The sequence below is a fragment of the Heloderma suspectum genome, chromosome 1, assembly GCF_057233095.1.
Source record: "Heloderma suspectum isolate Gila_16-S chromosome 1, 16-S_ref, whole genome shotgun sequence".
NCBI lineage: Eukaryota > Metazoa > Chordata > Lepidosauria > Squamata > Helodermatidae > Heloderma > Heloderma suspectum.
Window position 1 is genome coordinate 208,388,731 of NC_139458.1, and position 22,474 is coordinate 208,411,204.

Sequence of the window (22,474 nt, forward strand, 5' to 3'; positions counted from 1 at the left end):
CTGAGATTTCATCATGTTACATTTATTACTCACTATTCACACTTCATATGACATCATATAGTATATGCCATATACAGAATGGTCAGGATCCTGAGTTTGTTCCTGCTGGTGGAAGAGTCCCTGGCATGGAGTTGTGTTCATGGACGCTCCCGCCAATAGAAGCAGGGGAGGTGATATCCACCAATTTTGGCTTCTCCTTGCAGTCTCCTGCCCCTGAAAAACTGTTCTGGAGGGATGGGGTACCCTTCAGAACAAGGGTGGAGGGTGGGAAGAGCTGCAAGGGAATGGCCTTCCTCTGCCTTTCCATCAGCAGGAGCCTGTGCTGGATCTCGGCCCCATCCATGAACAGAAGGACTCCTTCCATTCACAGATGCTTAGTTAGGATCCAAGCCTCTGAGTGCTACCCAGTGAAGGTTGCATGTGTGTGGGTCCTGCTGTTATCAGTGAGGCTTTAAGCTTTGACTTAAATGACATGTAGTTGCTGTGTCTTGTTCTTGTTTTTATTTACTGATTATCAGTGCTGCAGTGGTAAATTTTGAAGTGCAGGCACTCATCATGACAGTCCCCATAGCCACGCCTCCAAGGAGAGTCCAAAAGTTCAGCTGTGTTGATCCATATCAACAAACCAGTTCTCGCAGTTTGGGGGGAAATTCATCCCCCACACCCCGGGTTACTGTGAGAATTGCAGCTGAACTCAAGAGGGAACAGAGTATTCTGAGGGGTGGGGTGTGGCAGATGATGTCAGCACCCCACCTAATAAAAAAGTGCTGCATCCCTGTGAGCTCTGCCTCCACTACACCACCACTGATTATATCGTCTAGGTAAAATTATTTTAAAAGGTGGTAAGCTGCTACAGGATCCTTTGAGCAGAAAAGTGTCCTATCAATTCAAATATGCATACATACTTACATCTCCCAAAAATACAACCCAGAAGCATATAAAAGGTAGCTGTGTTGATTCAGTTGGTGGCGTGTGGGGTGGGGAGTCCAAAAATCACAGTAGCGTTCTTTATTAGGACCAACCAAAATGTTACAAAATAGTGAGAGATCTTTCAAGTTCTCCAGAACTATTCTTCAAGCTGGATGTTACGTTAAATAAGCAGTAAGGTTGGTGGATTGAGAGAAACAAAAACTGGGCATGAAGTCAAAGTCTGAAGATTGTCAGTCTTGAGATGGAATGCAGGACATCTGAGGTGGACTTGCAACCTGGGAGCAAGTCCCACTCAATTCAGTGAGACTTAATTCTGAGTAGACATGTATAAGATTGTGCTGTTAATTAGATTAGTCTCTGCTAGATGGAAAACAATTTAAGGAGGTGGAGGCTGCTGGGGCAAAGGAACAGTGTTCCTCAGATCCAGAATAAAACACCTCCACTCCCAAGGTCCTGGCAAAACAAGAAGATTTTTTAAAATCAGGTTAGCATCCTAAACGCCAGGTGGAACACTTTGAAAAGGTGGTTCCATCTTAGAAAAGTCTTTGCTCTTTGTGGTTGATGTCAATATAGTCAGAAGGCAAAGAATATTGAGACCCAGTTCTCAAGTCGTCAACAATAATGGCTTCAAACTCTGTGTTGTTTGCCCCCCAACAACCCAAAGTTCCAGGTTCAGTTGTCATGAAAAACAAACCAGGGACAGGGCATCGCTGAGGGCTTCTTAAGACGGAGCTTTTATCCTGCTATTGAGATGGCTGTCTCTCAGAAGTTTGCGGGCTCTTTAGATGATGTTGTTAACCTCCAGGACGTCTCCTGCCATTTTCCCCAGCCTATCCCATGCTTTCCCCAAAAAGATGTGGTATTTTTTCCAGCCCATGGAACAGGAGTGCCACAACCTCCCTGTGAAATTCTCCTGTTGAGGAAGAAACCTGTTTCTGGGTGGCTGTGGGCATTTGTTTTCAGTTGCTGGGGGTGCAGTCAGGATGATGAAGGCATTGAGGATGGGCTGCAAGGTGTGTTGCACTTGGGGGATCCTGAGCAGGCATCCTCTTGGCAAGGAGGGAAGAACAGGCAGGAGGGTTCCTTGCACGGAAGGAGACCAAGCAGATTTGACAGGCGCAAGGGCAGGAATCTCCCACCCACTGTGCTCTCTCCCTTCCTTCCAAGGAGGGGAAGGTACATGGTTGGAGGGCGACTCCTGCCTCCGCTCAAGTCTTGCTGAGGACTTTCCTTGATTCAAATCACATATCTGCCATGTAAATGCTTGAGCAGATTTCTTGATTGGAGGGGAAAGACGGTAAAATGCCTCCCCATCCTGCCAAGCTCAGAATCAACGTCCTCAGAGCACCCCATTAAGTTTAGCGCGGCTTACTTCCAAGTAAGTATGCCGAGGGTTGCAGACGTACAGCACAATCTTATGTCTACTCAGAAGTAAGTCATAGATTTCCTGGGGGCTGAGAGGAAACAGTACAGCACAAGTAGCAAGACTCCCCACCCCTGCTCCTTTGCACACATGCCAGGGAGGAGGCACTCCTTTGATTCATGTCTTCCGAGTGGCAGCCATCTAGGATGGCATGGAAGAAGGTGGGGCAGACATCTGCACAGGGTTGGCATGTATGTGCATACAGCCATTGAATGGACTTGCACTCATGCCTGTGAAAACATCCGTAGGACTGGGAAGCCAGCCAGCCACTCTCTCTTCTTCTAGCCCACTTTACAGGGTCATTGGTAAGCCAGAATAAGGGGGAAGAGCAACAACAGCGTGGGGAGGTGGGGGAGAAAGCCAGTAGATGGGAAGCCTCCTCTGGAAGCACCATGAGGACCTGAGCAAACGTATCTGGAAGGAGGGTTCCCTCCACCTTTGAAGTCACTGGAAGGCCTTTTGACGTCCCTCCTGCTGGAGGAGTGGAGGGACAGGCGGAGCCATCAATCATGTTACAGGAACCAATAATCAGCCTTCTGTCCTGATTTTTCTGTGCAGCCATGAAAAGGCATAGACCGGAGGGAAGCGCTATGAGAGATGCCTGTATATAGGGCCAGCCTAAATCCCGGAAAGGATCCAGAATCAAAAGGACCGGTTTGAGTGGGATAAAATGACAGATGTGAAGAGAGCCTGGGTTGTTTATCACAGTGGGAGGGGACAGGCTCACAGGAACCAGCACGTACGGTCGCTCCTGCTGGATTTTCAACAGCCCACGCCTGGTCTGTTAACTGTGGGATGTTGGCGACATGTGAACTGGGTCCGTCACTCTACTCTGCTCCTTAAATCTAAGCACCTGCTTACATTCTGTGCTTGCTTGAATCAGTTTGCAAATAACTGGACAGATGATAACCGGTTATGTTTCAAGGCAGACAGAAGAGCCAAGGAAGCAATATAATGTTTTCTCCAAATATCGGACAACTGGCCAAAACAAATAAAAATAAATTCAGCAAATGGCCACCAACCTAGGAGGAAGGGGTACTACTCTGGTACCAGTGTTGCTCTTTATCATATATGAACACTTGCTGAAGTCTTCTTATCTTTCTGCCCCTCTACTCCAGGCAGTGCACTTCAAGTTCTAAAAGAATGGAATATGACCGGGAAAAAGAAGGTAAGGGATTCTAAGTGAGAGTTAAGCTGTTAAAACCATTTTATCGTCATAGTTTGTTAGAGCATAGCAGCATCTCTGTTGCTAGGCTTTTGTGTCGTCATCGTCTTCTCTTTCTCCTTCTTTTTACAATAGTAAACAGGTTTGTTCCAGTCCTGCATTGAAGAGGCTTCAAACCAAATAGGTGCTTTCATTTTTAATCCTGCTTTGCTGTTACTGTTTTTGTATCTGCAGGTTGAGCTTGCTACTGACTGCCTTTCCAGAATAATTAAAGTATTCATATGGAGATCATAAAACTGTTCTTCAAGGTACAATAAGGAGATTTAATAAGCATGAGTGCTTTTAACTGGAAACTGACCCTTAAATGAGAAAAGGGCATACTCCTTCATAGCAAGCATAATAAACTTCTAGAAGTTACAGAAACAATATGCAGTGATAGACACTACCTTAGGATCAGACATGTATTTATTTATTATATTTTAAATCAGCCCAATAATGATGTTCTCTCTGCAGATTACAAACAGTTAAAGGACTAAAATGCCATACAAACAGTTAAAAATATAAAATACAATACAAATATTTAAAAGAATAAAATACAATACAATACAAAACTACAAAGAGTACAGGAATCAATAAAATAGTCATAAAATCTAGAAATAGGTCTCTAAAATGCCTGGGATAAAAGAAAGCCCTTTGGCTGGTGTCGAGAAGATAACAATATAAGCACCATGTGAACCTCTTTGGAGAGGGCAATTCATAAGTGGGGTGCTACAACTGAGGAGGCCCTTTCTGTTGTAGCCACAACCTACAAGAGACATTCTCTTCATTTTCTTTTTTAAAAGCAGCTTGCCTGCCCCAATTTGGATTGGGACTGTGGTCCTGAGAAAGAGGGTTACCTGTTCTCCTGATATGACTCCCTGCCCCCACCCCACCCCAACAGACACACACCTGCTATTTGTCCTATTAGGGAAATAACTTTTGGGGTATCATCCTCCCCCCTCACCACTGATTTTTATTAATGTTATGTAATCCATCCTGGGGGCCTTTTCAGCTGCAGAGCGGGGTTAAAATGCTTAAAATAAATACATATTTAGAGATGACAGTATACCCTTGAGCAGCAGATAATGGGGACAAAGAACAGCAGACTTACTGCCTTTCTGCCCTGTTTGTAAATTCTTCCAGAGACTGTCTCCTTCCTGGAAACAGGATGCTGGATCCCATGGACCTTTGGACTGGTCCAACAGGTTAGTCCTGATGGTATTCCACAAGCTCTCATGCCAGATGTGCTAATCATTTGAGTTCAGGGCACTGGCCTAAAGGTTGTTAATAAGAAAACATAAATGGGTCTCTAATTTTGTGCCCAGCTATTTTGTTTTGGGCTGCATAAAGATTAAGGGACCATTGAAGGCATGCACATTCAGATGGAGATGACAGAATATTATAGCATCATCTTCAGGTCTTATTCTCATCTTTAAACCCTTTTATCAGGCATGTCATGGGCTAGCCTAGGTCCAAGGTTCAGGAGCACAGTTCTGGAGTTCAGTATCCATGCTGTTCATCTCTACCCAGGCGCGGCTGGGACTCGCACAGTGGCAGAGATCTACTTCTACACATCAGTAAAGCATCTTGGTGCCAGTCTCTATGTTGCACATTTTGCCAGGATTCAGAAACATAACTGATTCTTGCATCTGTAATCTTTGATATTGTGTGATGTCCAAATTGCCAGAGGACACTAGCTACCTCCATTGTGTTTCCTCTCACAGGCACCGTGACTCAAAGGTCTCTGTTTTTTTCTGGAAAAGTGTGCTCAAAGGATCTTGCAGGCTAGGACAAAATGTGCTAGAAGTTTCCCACCAGAGCCATCTGTTGAAATGGACAAGGGAGTGCCTCCACCATTGTAGGATTTCTTGTTTACTCTCTCCCTGTTTCCTAATTCAATCAAGGCAATGCTGTATCACCTATCAATTGGCTATTGGGAGCCCTGAGATTTCAAGTGTCCTTCCAGAAAAGTACTGTAGCCACCCCACCCCTCCTTTTATTACACAGGGAAAGACCATCCTCTTTCTTTGGTTCACTTGGAAGTCATCCATTCCAGGACCACCCCACTCTTTTGTGAATCTTTGTTTCTAAGGCTAAAACTGTCTTAGACTCCATGAACCAAGTGAGTCTTCCATGCGTTTTCCAAATGTTCTTTCAGGAGAGCAGCCTTGTTGAGATGAACTCAATCCAGCCAGCTCCTGAGTGTCTGGCTTAGTTCCTGTTCTTGTATCTCTGGACCTCTAAACTTCAAGGTTAGAAATGTGACAGCTTGGAAAGAAGACCACGAAAAAAGGGGAGGACTAGAAAAATATGGGGGGAAGCTATTCCCCACCCCCAAAATATTCTCAAAAGCTCTGGGAAAAAATAGGGGGAAATTGGATTCCCCCCTCCCCAGTTGTCTAATCCCCCCTCCCAAGTTGTCACATCTCTATTCAAGGTAATTCCAGAGGAAGCCTTGTTGGAATAAATGTAGCTTGACTCAGTCTGGAATCCCAGGTTTGGCATCCCCTTTTCTGCACTTCCACGTCCAGTAGTTTCCACATAGTAAAACCTTGCCACCGCCAAGGGAAGTCTCCTTTTTTGGATTTGCTCTGCCACCAAGGATACCTCATCTGCCCCCCCCCCATTTTGTACAAAATATAAGGAATTAATGGTATTTCTGTTTCTCCTGCCACCTTTCCAGCCTCCACTGCTGCAGCCCTCCTCCTTTTTCCCTGCAAGCTGAAGCATCACCATGCAGCTTCTGCTGCCATCACGTTTCTCATTCCCCTCTACCCCTCCCTTCTCTGAGACAGCCTTCAATAGCTAACCTGTAAATGGTAATTTTGCTTTACTTTGTCAATAAAATCCCATTTCTGGAAAGGTCTGGTCTCATCTTCGTTGCTCCATCCTGAATATCTTACAGGGGCAGTCCTCTACCTAGACCAGAGGTGAGCAACATGTGGCCCCCAGATATTTTGGCTTACAGCATGGAATGTTTGGATTTTTGTTAAACCCATTCTGTCTGTCTTTCACGGATTGTCAGGTATCTTTCCTTCCATTGTCCGCTCATTGACAGAATGATGTTTTTAACCAGAATTTCATTGTTGTTGTGCTTGTTGTAATTAATGCAGATTAGTGCATTTGCACAAGTGTGCATTAGCGCTAATGTGCACTTGCACTAATGCACAGTAGTGCTAATGCAAATTAGAGCAAATCCCCCGGTAAAAAAACAGTCTGTGGAATCCACATGACTTGAAAAAAGCTGGTCTGCTGTAGAATCCACAGGTCAGATTCATAGAAATCCGAACTCATTTGAATTAATTGCCAATTTCTCCAACATCCCTACTTAGAATTCCCATCAGCATTGCCCAGCATAACCAATGGTGAGGGATGATAGTTGTAGGCCAAAACATCTGGAGGGCCACAAGTTGCCCACCCCATCCTAAACTAAAGTTACGCAGACTGTAGTCTTGTGTATTTCAGTGAAATATACTAGTTTCTGGGCCAGCTGTCCCAAAGCAGCCTGTTCTCTAGCAGAATGGAGACAGGGCCGCATGGTTCAAATAGACCTTGAGCAAAATTCCTCCAATCGTTGTGTTCCAAGAAGAGCTTATTCTCTGGATATGGGGAAGTAGTTTGCAGATGTATATAAAGACGTGTGTCCCGAGCAAGCATGGTAATGGTCCATAATGATGCTGTGTGCATCTGCAAAAATGAGTCTTTCTCTCAACAATGTACAGTACTAGACAGCTGTAGCAGTCCAGTAAATGTATGTGTATTTCTATTTCTGTTGTGCCCCTCTGACTCTGAGATGGCCCAAAAAATTTGATAGTCTACCTCTCCCCGTATCCATATTTATGGATTTATCCCCATATTTAGTCCTATGGCTAAAATCCTGGCACACCCAAAACCAGCCTGAGGCCCTCCTTCTGAGATTCCTGCTATAGGGCATGAATGTATCCTCTATTAGCAAAAGAACTCTGTTAGCTCTGTTAAGCAACGGAGTGAACAAATTCTAGCTGGTGCTGTGAATTTTTGTTTGTACAGACTTAAATTTGACATTAAGTAGACACTGAATGTTATACATGGAGACGTAATACATATTTATCTAATGGTCCCTAATCATAACAAAGAAATCATTCTGTTCTTCAAAAAGAACATTATCCAGGACTCCTGCATTTGTCAGCTCAAAGTATCTGCTGTGAAACTGAAGGAAGAGTTAGAGAGTACTGAGAAGCAATTAGTGCCAGGGCAAACATAATATATAATTTTCAGCTATGGAAAGCTCTTCAAATTACTGCCCTACAAATTATCCTGACTGTGCCAAATGGCAGGTGTTTGGCAGAGAGAAACAGAACGCATCCAAATATAGCACCCAACTGGGTATGTATGCAGACCCAAATTAAGTTGTTATGGATGTTTATTCCTTACTCACAAAAAGATAGTGTGTGACCAGGTTCGAATGACACACCGTAGCTCATCGTGGGTTAAATAAGGTTGCATATCCAATCCCCGCTTCGGGGTTGTTGTGTCATGCAAACCCAGCCAGCATGGGTTATGCGAGGTTTGAACAACCCTCACATTACCCTAAAACAGACCATGAGTTATGCCAGGTTTAACACTCTCCAGGTTCACACAACACGACAACACCCAAACAGGGGTTGCATATTCAAAATGGCAACTGCACATACTCTGCACATGCCACAGCCTCACCTTGAGTTAAATAACCCACGGTGCTTATTTAACCACCAGAGTGTCTTTGATGAAAGAATATGCAAAGTGTGGGTTATACTTTCATCTCAAGTGAAGAGATCTTCAAATGGCACCAAAAGAAATTATGTTCTTGGACCCTTTAGGTGCTCCTGAAAATCTATTCTCTGCTCATCCAATACTCCTCCCCCCTGCCCCCATGAATGTGTGTTGCCTTTGAGGTCACCTCACAATCCCTTTTTTATATGTGCCTTTGATGCCTATGAGCTATTGTTTTTTAAGGGTTCTAACTAGGGTTGGCGGAGAATTTCTCCACGAATCTTCGGGAGGCCGAGTGCCGACGCATTCAGCCCCTCGAAAGTGTTGGGGAAATTCTCTGCCGGCCTCCCGCCCCCCCTGGGATGGGACTTACCTTCGGTGAATGTCCCTCTCGGCGGCGGGTCCCAGCGGTGGTTCGGCGGGGGCGGCGGCCGGTCTCCCGACCGGCGGCCACCGCCGCCATTGCAAAAAAAAAAAGTAAAGTAAAAAACACACACACACGTGATAGGCTACGTAACGATTTATGTAGCCTATCACGGCTAGATTTCCAAAGTCAGCCGTGATAGGCTATGTAAATCGTCACGTAGCCTATCACGGGTGACTTGGAAAAAAAAAAAAAGCACGTATGCAAATGGCGGCTCCCATGGGGACCGCCATTTGCGTTCCTTATTTTGGCACGTCTAGTCTACGTAAAGATTTACGTAGACTACGGCGAAAATAAGGGAACGCTATTTGCGTTGCCCTTATTTTCGCCGTAGTCTACGTAAATCTTTACGTAGACTAGACGTGCCAAAATAAGGAACGCAAATGGCGGTCCCCATGGGAGCCGCCATTTGTGTACGCGCTTTTTTTTTTCTTCAAAATCACCCGTGATAGGCTACGTGACGATTTACATAGCCTATCACGGCTGACTTTGGAAATCTAGCCGTGATAGGCTACGTAAATCGTTACGTAGCCTATCACGGGTTTGTGTGTGTGTGCTTTGTTTTGTTTTTTACTTTTTTTTTGCAGCCGGGTAGACGGGGCGCTCCTACCCGGCCTGAATTTCGCCGGCGAGGGATGGGGCGCCTTCCCCCTTGCCTGAATTTCGGCCGGGCGAGGCAGGGCGCCTCCCCCCCCTCGCCTGAACTTCGGGGGGAGAACCAAAGCGCCTCCCCCCCACCGCGAAGCAAGCTGCAGGACGAGGTAAGTCCCTTTCGTCCATCCCTAGTTCTAACATTTTTGTTTAAACTTCCAAAAACGCCAGTCAAAAAGAGCCAACATATGTCATGGCATTAAAATGCCCAGTGTTCAGAACTAATTGCTTCTTATATTTTATTTATTTATTTATTTATTTCATTTCTCTCTGGGCGGTTCACAAAAATTAAATCCAAACAACACACAATAAAACAATTTAAAATATACAGAACATTAAAACCACAATATAACAATACAACCACAATAAAACTTAGCAGCAGTGCAGAAGTTTAAAATACAGATTTAAAACAGCAAAGATAAAAATTTATCCTTTTCCCTCTCATTCACTTTGTATTTCAAGGGACATGGATGAAGCCCATCTTATGGTACATCACAGTTAGTAAATTCCGACTTCATTGCATAGAATTTATGTTATGTAGGAACCATTTGTTATTTCTGCTATAATATGATCTGCACTGCATAATATTGTTATCACTGAATTCTTTTTTTTCATGCAGAATAGCAAAAGGAAAAGAAGCAAATCGAAGCAGCAGCACCGTAGCAAAGATATGAAAGATAAAGATGATAAGGCAGAAAAGGTGTCTCTGGAATCCCAAGAGCTATATGGCTGTCAACTGAATGGCTGTGATAAGGAGACTTTCCCCAGCAAACCTGCCAGTGAGAAATCAAAAGTAATTCCTCAAGAAGAAAAAAGTTTGGAATATACAGACAGGGGAGAGACAAAACCAGAAATTGCAGGTCAGTGCACTGCACAGAAGGCATGTATGTTCCAGTGGGTTTTGCACCCAGATATAAACAGCTTGCCTCAGTTTCACCCTCTGCCCAGCACCGAGGGCTTTATTTAAAGGGGGCGGGGATGATTTCTCATCCTTCTTCCCTCCTATTTGGGCAGGCAGTCCTCCTCAGCCAGCTCTCCTGAACCCCACATAATTGTCCTCTTTTCTGTCTCTCATTTCTTCGCTTTAAAGGGAACTGCTTACAAGGCACATTTGCAATATGGCCTAAATCTAGCCCAGCCTAGCCTCTCATGAAATTTGTGTTCTGAACCCATACTTTCCCCCCGAGCAGGTCATGCCGCAGCCTGTGACCACTGCTGTTCTTTCCTCCAGGACCTCCTCTTTTGCTTCCCTTGTCTCTCTGGTCATCTTCCTACCCACCCTATCAACCCCTCGATTGCGTTGAAAGAATGTAATGTTCTTTGCTGAAATCATATCAAGGTTTTTAAAGTTCTTTAGACCATCATGTTTTAACTGAAATGGTCTTAGCTAGCAGTACTTACAGAATTTTAAGACATTGTTATATGTGTTCCAGCTGTAAATAAGGGTGCATCTGAACCAGCCATTTTCTTTAGTAGTCAGATCCATGTTGGAGACAAACGAGTGCACATCCAGCTGCCATAATCTTCAGCATGATCTGTCTTGGCCCCAGCTCCTTCCTGGAGGCTGTCTTCACAAGCGATTTAGTGCAAAGTTAGAGCAGTTTGAATTTCTTCGAGACGGATGACATCGTCACCAATCTGCTTCCAACCAACTGCTTCCCTCTTGAAAAGCCACATTTTCTGAAACTCCTTTTACTCTGACATTTTTAATGAAAGCGGCTCCCTGGTGGTTTTACCACAGTGTGCAGTGCCCCCCAAGCCCCCACACTCAATCCTGGGCATGCCTCTGTGACCCGGCCAAGGGGTGGGACACCCCATTCCCTCTTGTTTCCCCAGTGGAAGTAGTTTTTCCCACTGAGAAAATCCCCAGAGTACAGTAGCAACCCCTCACATTACCGCAGTAGCAGGGACACTCATTCACCTTAGCTAGACTGCTTTTAATCCTTAATGTATCCCCCCCTTCTGTGCATGTTTACTCAGAAATAAGAAATAAATCTCACTCTCCTGCAGTGAAAGGGTTAAATGGTAACTTTAGTAACTTCTCCAATGCTCTCTTAAATCTCTATTGCAGTGTTGCGCTTCTTTGAGCTTCTCATTGAGACCAGGGAGAGGGAGAAAGGGGGCAGGGTGGTTGGAAGGGGTGGTTGGAAGCAATAGGCAAAAGTGCGCACATGGGGAAAAATGGGGTGGGAGCAATAACTCTGCAGCAGATTGCTGGGATGCAGTGAAATTGGGGTTGCGGGGAGCTCTCAGGAGCCTTCAGATAGAACTGGGGATTTTGGTTTCTTCAGGGAAATCTGCAGACATGGGGAAAATTAGTTGCTCTCCATTCATAATGAAGTAGCAGCAGGGAGCCTGGACGGGGGTGAGAAATAAGCCTCTCTCATTGGTTGAGCAGCCCCTGCCAGTTTGATGAAAAATAGCGTCCGCTACGCTATTTGCGTTCCCCTTATTTTCGCTGTCTTAGTCTACGTAAATCTTGACGTAGACTGAGACGTGCCAAAATAAGGAATGCAAATGGCGGTGGCCGTGGCTGCCGCCATTTGCGTACACGCGTTGTTGTTTTTTTTTAAGTCAGCCGTGATAGGCTACGTAAACATTTACGTAGCCTATCACGTTTTTTTTTTAAACTTAGCCGTGATAGGCTACGTAAATCTTTACGTAGCCTATCACGTTTTGTTGTTGTTGTTGTTTTTTAACTGGAAATGGCGGCGGCGGCGGCAGCCGGTAAGAAGACCGGCCACCGCAGCTGCCGCCGCCGAACCGCCGCCGCCGCCAGGAAGATCCGCCCCAGGTAAGTCTTGTCCCGGGGGGGGGGGGCGGGGGGGCAGACTGTTCCGCCACCGATTTTGGGGGGCCGAATGTGCTGGCATTCGGCCTCCCCGAAATCCATGGTGGAATTCTCTGACATCCCTATTCGTGTGTCCCTGACGGACCAAAGCCGATTCCATGAAAATCCAGGTAATACTTCGACGCTCTTCTTATTCCATTGTCATGAAGATCCCGCCTCCCTGCCCCAGACTGCAGACAAGAGTGACGATGATGATAACTGCCAGGAGTGATGTGCTATTTGAAGGAGTGGTATTCACATGGAGCTTGGTGTCTCCCACCAATATCGCTCTAATAGTGATCTCAGTTCTTCTTAGGTAGCCATTGCACCACCCACCATGCACAAGAGGGAGGTATTAGCAGGCTCAGGTGAACCTTAAGGTCTGCAGAAATTGAAAAAAAATGTAAGGGGGAGGGACCCAAAACAGCTCAGTGAGGACTGACATGCCCGATGCCCATGTAATGCTGATTAACTTTTGGAAGGGGGGATGGAAAATCAAAGGGGGGATAATGGAATGGAGTATCCTAGAAGAGGGCTGGGTTCCAGCCAGCCATGAACAGGAGCACTCCACGGTGCACCATTCTGTTGCACGCCCCACTTGTCTTACATACAGAGAAGTAAGTTCTCCTATATGACCACAGTGTCAGTACATACCTATCCTGGGTGGTTTTGTAGCAGCTGAGTGGGACTGGCACTTAAATTGGCACTCAGATACACTCCTAGAAGGCTCACACATAGATCTGGTTCTGTTTTATTTATTTATTTCATTATTCACTGTATTATCCCACTTTTCAGACAATCATTGTCTCCCAAAGTGGCTCTCATCAATAAAAAAGAGAGAGAGAGAGAGGCCCTGCCATCATGCTTACAAACTAAAAAGACTAGATTCACAAGGGAAGGGGAGTGGAGGGAATAGGGAGATCAGTTTTTCAAGGCCAGAACAAGATGGTGAGCTATCGTTAGGGAACGAAATGCACTTTGGGTCGGGTTGATCTTCCCTTGCTGCTGTTCTTGCTTGTATGAGGCTCTTGTTTCTTAGGGCAATGGACGGGGCCAGCATGTTCTTTCCCCTCCCATCTCCAGTCCCAGGGGGCAGCTGTCAGTGGGAGCTGGGTGTTCTTTCTGGCAGGCGGGGGAAAGGAGCTCCCTGCAACTGCGCTGTCTCTGGCCAGTAGATGGGGCCACGTTTGTCCTCCACCTTGGCTTGATGTTATTCCTGGGAAGCAGGGGGCACCGCCTCCCACTGCCCTTAGATGCCCTGGCTGATAGCAGAAGCCAGAGAGTGCTTCCCTTCTGCTCTCCAGATCCAGGGGGCAGCTGTCAGTGGGAGCAGAGTGTTCTTTCTGGCAGGGAGGAAGTTGCACATATAAAGTTTCTATACATCTAGAGACTCTAGGTCAATAACTAAAGCATGCACAGCAGTAAACACAGGAGCTTTCCTATTAAAATGTAAATTAAAAAGAAAAATTGTAAAATTGAAAGTTTCCCTAGAAGCGTCTTTTTCATGACGACAGACATGGTGCTCAAAATAATTTTAAAATATTTTTGTTTAAATATTAGGCTTGAAAGAAATTTCCTTGATGCTTAAAGAAGGCTTTGAAGGTGCTGCCAACTTCTGGCTGACGTATTATCCTAGCCAAATGTAACAGCTATGTATAAGTCTTGTATCATAAAGAAAATCCTGTCCCAGAAGAACAAACATACAGACTTGAGTGGAAAGAATATTGCTGTAGCTTGCTAATGGTCAACCCTCCCACATAATAAATAGATAGGGTTTAAGGATTTCCATATCTGCTGCTCCACTGTGGTTTTGTTGACTGTGTAGGAGAACCTATAAATGCATTCACACTTCATTTCCATGAAGAAGTGTTCATCCAGCTGAGGTCTTAAGGCAGATAACCCAGTTTCTTACTTGGTAGACTAAGCCAGCCTAAACCAGCTGTTATTTATTATTTATTCATTTTTCATCCTTTACTTTATAACTGTATTCAAGGTGACTAACAATCCAATTATTAAAACTATAAAAAGCACAATGTAACTCAAACATGCAATCAAGTAAAAATATCATGATAATATTAGAGTAAGTTAATGGAATCACTTCAAAATAGGATCAGAATAGGCCACTTAGAAACATTTCCACAGCAGCATCATATATATACCAATAACAATCTCATTCCTTGTGCAGCCAAAACAGCACCATCCATGCAAAAGAGGATGGTATCAGCAGGCTTGGGGGAACATATAAATATGCTGCAGGAAAGAGTTGTGGAGTTTGGCTACTTTGTTAGGGACATGGATAGAAGAAACAGTTTAACGTGGAAATTGTTTTGAAGGCAACTTTTCTGTGGGTACCACAACACAGATTTAGAATTTTCTGCTGAAACATTCATTTATTTAAAATATTTATATACTGATCCCATTTACAAAATCCCGAAGTGGTATACAGTAAATTATAGAATAAAACACTATAAAACATAGCAATATTACATATTATGAGGCTCTATAAAACAAGGCTCAAAACAGCTTAATGCGCAATCTTATGCATGTTTAGACAGAAAAAACTCTTACAATTCCCAGCATTCTCCAGCCAGCAATGTTGGCTGGGGAATGCTGGGAGCTGTAGGACTTTTTTCTATATAAACCTGCATAGGATTATGCCCTTAATCAGTTAGTGGTTGTGAAAAACCAGGATACATAAGTAATTTTTCAATAAACATCAAAAGCACATGATCGTTGGTGCCTGACGTATCACAGAGCAGAGGTCCTTCCATTCCAGTACTTAAGAAGAAAAGCTTTTCAGGGAGCAATCCTATGCATGTTTAGTCAGAAATAGTCCTACAGCTCCCAGCATGCCCCAGCCAGCAATGTTGGTTGGGGAATGCTGGGAGTTGTAGGACTTTTTTCTGTCTAAACATGCATAGGATTGCACCCTAAGAAAGCAACAGTGTTAGAGATCTAGGATATATTTGAGTTAGCACTGATGTTGAGGACACAGCTATTTCAGCAGGCTCTTGCCCTATCCTGTGTGCCCAACTTCCTCTGCATAGGCATGTCTTCTATCTAGTTAAATGCTGCGTTTGCAGTTTTGCCCGCCTTTTAAAAACATTTTTAAACACTGCATGTACATTTATTTATTCACTGCATGTACATCCATCCTTTCTCTTATTTAAAAAAGGAGAAACATTTTAAAAACATTTAAAAAGCTGCTCTGTGTGGGGATTGGGTGCATGTGTTGTGTGGCATCACAGGCACAATTGTGTTATTTGTTTATTGATATTTATTTATTAATTTATTTACAATATTTATATACTGCTCCGCATCAAAGATTTCAGAGCTGTGAACAACAAAATAAAAGAATAGAAACCCATAATTAAAACAATTAAAACATTTTAAAAGAACAGATTCTGAACTATAAACTGCAGCTGGTCACTCAGCGAAGGCCTCTCCAAATAGCCATGTCTTCAGGAGGTGCCGAAAACAACACAACATTGGAGGCTGCCTGACCTCCAAAGGCAGGGAGTTCCACAGGAAGGGGGCCACCACGCTGAAGGCTCTTTTCCTGGTGGACTCCAACTAGGCCATAGGTCCGTGTGGAACCATGAGAAGAAAGCCCTCCGATGGCCTCAGTGACTGTGCAGGTTGGTAAAGAAGAAGGTGCTCTCAGGTATCCTGGTCCCAAGTTGTTCAGGGATTTGTACACTAGTACTAATACCTTAAACCTGGCCCAGTAGCCAAAAGGCAGCCAGTGCTGTTCCCTCAGCAAAGAACTTACATGCTGAAAAAAGGCAGCTCCCAACAAGAGCTGAGCTGCTGCATTCTGCACTAGCTCCAGCTGACCAGTCCTAAGGGCAGCCCCACATAGAGCGCATTGCAGTAATCCAGTCTTGAGGTTACAAATGCCTATACCACTGTGGCCAAGCTATCCCTGTCCAGAAGAGGCTGTAGATGGCGAACCAATTATTGATATATAATTATGATAGCTCAATTAATATTTAATGTTGCTGTGGTTTTTGTTTTAAGTGCATTGGAAGCTGCCTTGGAACAGATATTATGAACAGTGGTAGTTAAATGCCTCAAATAAATAAATAGAATTAGCCAGTCAACACATTTCACCCTCAGATTTCTCTGCAAAATTGTGGATTTCTTAAAAAAAAAAAAAAAGCTCTCTGCTCTGGAGTAAAAACCCCTGGATCGAATGGAGTTATGATATTTTCAAACTGATCTCATTGGTCTACAAATATATCTGTCTTTTGCCCTGAGATTAAATGAAGAAACTCTATACAGTTAGACTATGTTAGATTTTGGTTGCCTTTGACATGTTTCCAGTGGGCTCAGTTTTCTATATATAGCCATATAGAGATAGAAAACCAAGGCATTACCTGGAAATGACCAATGTACTTCTGGGTAACTTCTGAAGCTCCCCTTTGTTATAGGTTATTGTTTTTTCATTAAACACAACCAGCAACTTTTCCAACTTCTACCTGACTTTTCAAAGTAGTTTTTTCTGAGAAAGAAATTCTGTTTTAGTGTGAGCTTTTCTTCTCGTTTAGGGGTTTGAAAAAATCAAGGTGTTGGGGGGAAAACAGCCAGTCCTTGCCATGTGATAGCTTGGGATTCAGAGCAAGATTCTTTGAGCTCATCCTATTATCAGCTGGTCTGATAAATGTTCGGCCCTTAATACACCGGAGATCAACATCTCAGACAGTGTTTCAACCACATGTGAAACAGACTCTAAAATGTACTGTTATAACACTTGAGACACCAGCAATTGATTTCTCATTTAGATGTTTCTCATGCCTGCAGCATCTTCTGTTTTCTAGTTCTAAGGTTTCTTAGCTCACACAGTTTTCCATCTATTCTGGTTGTGTTGCAATCAGACATGAAAGTTCCATTTGAGTTTGCTGAGAAGCTTCTTTTTTAAAGTATGTCAGTATTCTCTGTAATAGGCATTAACATAGGTATTCTTTAGAGATAGCCTACTCTTACTGAGTTCTGAAGAGAAGTTCAGTAATTTAGATTGGGGTTCATAGATCATCCCTTGTTCAGCTACGACCTAATTTGTATTTGACCCAACAACCCTACAGAGTTGTATGATCAACTTAACAGGGCAGTTGTAAGGATTACACCAAGATAATTTATGTGAAGCACTTGTAACTTTTAAAAGCATTATATAATGCTTTAAAAGAATTAAAACACCAAATGAAAGTAAGGAAGGAACTACATTGTGGTAGGGAACTTGTAGTCCTCCAAATGTTGTTGAACTCCAGCTCCAATTCCCATCAGCCCCAGACAGAATGGCCATTGCTCAGGTATGATGGGAGCTGGTCCAACAGTATCTAGAGGGTCAAAAGTTCCCCACCCATGAACTAGATGTTACAGATGAGATGGATCTGCTGCCAAAAGTGTCATTCCCATATCTAGTTTTCCCCAGAAACATCTAATAAATCTAGACCCATGAAATTATGTCATCATGCCATGACCTATCCATTTTACATTATTGGCTGACATAGGCAGGGTGGGGAAATGCAGAACATGATGAGGTCATGCCATGTGATAAATTTCACTAGAAGTTGTGAAGGTTGAGATGAGAATAGAGCACAAAGATGCTGTTTTTGGTGGTAGCCCCATGTCTTTGGTGGTAACCCCAGCATAATGGCTGGTTCTTCTCTAAATGGTATCAGTTGTTTTTGAAATACTGTGTCCTCTTACAGCCTTCCCCAACCTGATGCCCTCCAGAAGTGTTAGACTACAACTTCCACCACCCTATGCTGGCTGATATTGATGGGACTTGTGGTCCAACATATGTGGAGGACACTAGGTTGGAGAAAGCCGCCCTATAGTAGACCAGCCAACATCCAGAGAGTGCTTGAGAAAATGAGTTACAGGCGTCAGTATGTTAAAAGCAACATGAACACGCTCCGGGAGAGAGCGGAGGACAGGAAGGCCTGGCGTGCTATGGTCCATGGGGTCACGAAGAGTCGGACACGACTTAACGACTGAACAAATGTTAAAAGCAGGCACCCACGCCGGATCAGTTGCACCCGTTCTAAGAGATACTCCTATTTACAGTCATAATTTTATAAATCATAATCCAATGTAGACATTCCATGCATCAAATTATATTAGTATTATTTGTTACATTTCTATACCGCCCCATAGCCGACGCTTTTATAGGAAATGAGGTGGTCAACAAATATATAATAGACTTGAAATAGTTGTGTGGGAGGGTTAAAACAGTACAGCAGTCCAGAACCTTGCTTTTGGCATAATTGCTGCTATGTTTGTAGTTTGAGCCCTGTCAAAGATAGGCTTCCACTGCTAACGTAATATTGGCTCTTTACCTTCATTTCAGTGTATAGTATGTCCAGACAGTTCATTATTTTCAGAGCTGCAACAGTTTCACCCAAAATAGCCTAACTCATGTTGTGCAATGATATGTGACCTTGAAAGGGATCTGCAGGGTCATTTTGAGGGTCACCCTATATACAGTTGTTCAGGCATGGGTGCCTGCTTTTAAATGTTGATGCCAATTCAGATAAAAAATAATATTGTGGATGGCCTTCTATTAAGGGATACAGTTCATCTCCTATGTATGGTCATTACTTTGTAAATAACAATCTGATTTGAACATTCCATGCATCATATTACAGGAAATGTGTTGGCTAACAAATGGACTTGAACTAATTGTATGAGATAATTAAAATGTTACAGCAGCCTAAAGCCATTTTGGGGGCCATAATTTGGGGTGTTTTTGTCACTCAAGCCCTTATACACCAAAATCAAGGTAAGGAGCTCGGCTTCCAAACATATAATAGCAGTGGAAGTCTGACACGTGGCATACTGTGAGGCTTATAGCATCTCACCTGTCAGACTTCCTCTGCTATGTTTGGTAGCATAGCTTTTTACTTTCATTTTGGTATATAGTATGTCCAAATCAGTTCATTACATTTAGGGCTGTGAGCATTTTTCTGAATGTAGCCCAAACCATGCCGAGAAGTGGGATGTGACCTTGAGAATGACCTTCAAGATCATTTTTGAGGGTGATATTCACCCACATCATTTTTGTCCCAGTAGTACAATGAATCTGACATGGGTGCCTGCTTTTAACAGACCGACACCAGTACAAATAAAAAATTGTGGCTGTCCTACTGATAGTTAATGTTGATGTGAACTCATTTGTTGACTTCGAGATGTGTAGACATTATAAGCAGCACTTCTTATGACATTTTATACACCATTACTTAAAGCTTGGCTTTCAAGCCAATTTGCTTTAAAGATGGGAGGCTGACGTGCTATTTATTTTATTTATCATATTTGTATCCTGCCTCTTTTGACCAGGGCCCCAACAGTGGTTCACAGTGTTTATAAAATACAACAGTGTAAAACTTCCACACTTTTAAACATTAAAACCATAAAAGAAACAGATCAATGAGGAAAGATATTGAAGGGTGGGGAGAGGAAGAGAAGAGCTGAATAGGTTGAACAACAGAATGTTAAAGTACTGAATTCAAAAGCAAAACAAACCAAGATACAAAAATAAACAAAAAGCCTCCCACCCTTCCTCTAAATGTTGGGGGCTGGGGGGGTGATGGTGAAAAGGGCAACTCAAAGCAAGTCTTACCTGTCCCCTTTTGTCAGTGTGGGTTTAAAAAATCTCTCTCCCTGCACTGCAGCCTTAATCCATATCACCCCACTACCAGTTGCTTTTAGGAAAACTAAAAGGTGTCAGAAGATCCAGATATGGGTCTCCTGTGTCACATGCAGTTTTGTCCTTAATGTAGTCTTTAATCTACAGTCAGATGTGTATTCAGTAATCCCAGATTATTTTTGTAAAAGTCCCCAAACCTAGATATTTCCCCCATTTTTCAGATGTAAGCAATGCTGATGATCACATTAAGGCGACTGTCAGCATTTTGTGGTGTATCTCTGAGTTTTTGGTTATTCACAAAATTGTTTTAGATATCAACATTATTTGAGAATATCAACATTCACCAAATTGTGAATTCACTTATTATATATGGTGAACAAGTTCCCCAACTCACAGAAAATCTGTGACCTCTGTAGGAAGGATGCCCCCTTCCCCGCAAGCTCCATATGCATGGGATATTGTTCCGCTGGCACTAGATCTGGTCTAGTGCTAGAAAAGTACTTGCAAACAAAAGCCATCTAATTTGGTCATCTTGAAATACCTTTGGGGGCATCTTGATTGCTGAAAGACTAATGCAGTGCTAATTTCTTGAATGAGAAACTAATGCAGTGCTAATTTCTTGAATTTCTTATCCTATAACTATGGAAATGTCAGATCTTATCTTTCTTCTAGGCTGCTGTAAAACACCAAAACTGATTTTTAATCATGTACATTTTGTAATTTTTTTCTGTAAGAGCTTTTAATTTAATTTTTTAAACCAAAAACAGTGACTCTACTATGGGCCTTCCTGTTACATAATTACTTGTACCTTTTTTTGCAGACAAAAAACCAGAACAGAAGAAAGTATCTATAGATGCAGACCGAAAATATGTAAATAGCATAGAATTGCCTGATACTTCTCAGTCCTCTCCACAACCCCATTGCAATGTTAGTCGACTGAAGTCAAAAACACCCACTGTGAAGTCACCTGTCATTGCATCCCATCTTGAAATAAAACCAGGGGATTCAATCAAGAAAAGAGGTAAAAGATATTAGTTTGCTCTTTGATGTAATCCAATGGATCATTATTGTTCTAATGTTACTAAGCTTTTATTAGTAATACCATAAGTGCTGCATAGATATCCAATTCCAGTAGCCACTAAAAGAAGCATCACATGTAAATGTTGTTTTTGTCTACTCCGCAAAGACAAATGTTGGGAATGGATGTGTCTCATACCTAAGAGGTAAAACAGTCATAGGGACAGCTGATGCTCCTAGTCACAAGGCTTCTCAAAGCGTATAATAGTGGACCTTCTGCAATAGCCTGTGAGTCAAACCCAATATCATGCTGGTAGAAGGGAGTTTGTAGAACTGGATTTCCCTGTGCCCTCCTTCCCTCAGTAGCTTGCCCCCGACCATGCTACACAGAGGGTGTGTGTGTGTGTGAATATGCAGATCATGCTCTGGTTTCATTTAAATTGACTTTTTTTATAAGTCCAATGTAAAACATTGTATACTGAACACAATTTTATTGCAAGATGAAGACTTCTGCTTGACTATTAGGAATTCCTTACAGGAATATTTTCAGTATGACATCACACCAGAGGTGGATTGGATGTAAATTTGGGATGCCAGCAAAATAGTGATAACCCCAGGGGGAGGGTGGTTATATTAAATAAAACATTTGAATTTAAAAAGCAAAGGGCAAGGCAGATGGACCAGCCTTATGCGAGCAGACATCTATGGGAATTTTCCTTTTGATTCACCAGTGGTGTCTGTTCCACTGGTGGAAGGACACTATCAGATAAACCCATTGGACGAAATGTTAAAAGGGAAAATGACTGCGTTCAAACAACTATTGGAGATTAGAAGACCAAATGAGTTAACAAACTATTATAGCTATGTGAGACCAAAATATTTTGAGCTTGAGAAGAAACTTGGGAAACTGCTATCAAGATTATTATTTATAGAGCAGAAAAAATTAATTCCCCACCCCTAGACTACAACAAAATCACAACTACATCAGAAGATATCACCAAACAATTTTTGATTACTATGAAAAATTATATTCTTCTGATAATCCTGAACATAAATTCATTGACCAGTTTCTTTCTTCAGTCAACATCCCTAAGTTTTGTAATGACAAAGTACAACTTTTATATGTGCCAGTCTGTAAGCCCCACTGAGTTCAATGGGACATACTCCCAGGTAAGTATGTATAGGATTGCAGCCTTAGAGCTTTAGGTTTGGAAAAGAAGATGAATTGCAACACATTATAAAGGACAAAAATAATCCTGATGGACTTTCTTCAGAAAATTATAAGGCATTTAAGGATTTACTAAGTGAACCATTAGTGAAAACAATAAACAAATGTATGACATCAAATTATTTCCAAATGATGAGAATTGGCTAGAACTATAATAATTGCAAAATCAGCCAAGGACCCAGGTATTGCCCTACTAAATCAAGATTTTATATTTTGGCGACTAGATTGGGCAAGAAAGGTAATAAGGAAATATATTAATGAAGAACAGATTAGTTTCATAGCCGGATGCATACAAATATTAAAGGAGTGATACATCTAACTGATAGCTTTAACCAATCTAACATGGGGCTTTTGACAGGGTTGAATGGGCATATTTATGGAAAACTTT

General features: G+C 42.7%; 1 protein-coding gene across 8 annotated transcripts in view; it reads left to right on the top strand.

The window, feature by feature from the left end:
• The window catches only part of SPATS2L (spermatogenesis associated serine rich 2 like), a 139,125-nt gene that overhangs the window by 73,904 nt on the left and 42,747 nt on the right, over positions 1–22,474 (top strand). For all 8 annotated transcript variants that reach the window (XM_084817046.1, XM_084817055.1, XM_084817026.1 and 5 more), the window contains 3 exons: positions 3,472–3,521; positions 9,983–10,223; positions 20,662–20,862. In XM_084817046.1, coding sequence (XP_084673172.1) covers positions 3,472–3,521; positions 9,983–10,223; positions 20,662–20,862 — 492 coding nt within the window. The remainder of the gene's footprint in view (positions 1–3,471; positions 3,522–9,982; positions 10,224–20,661; positions 20,863–22,474) is intronic.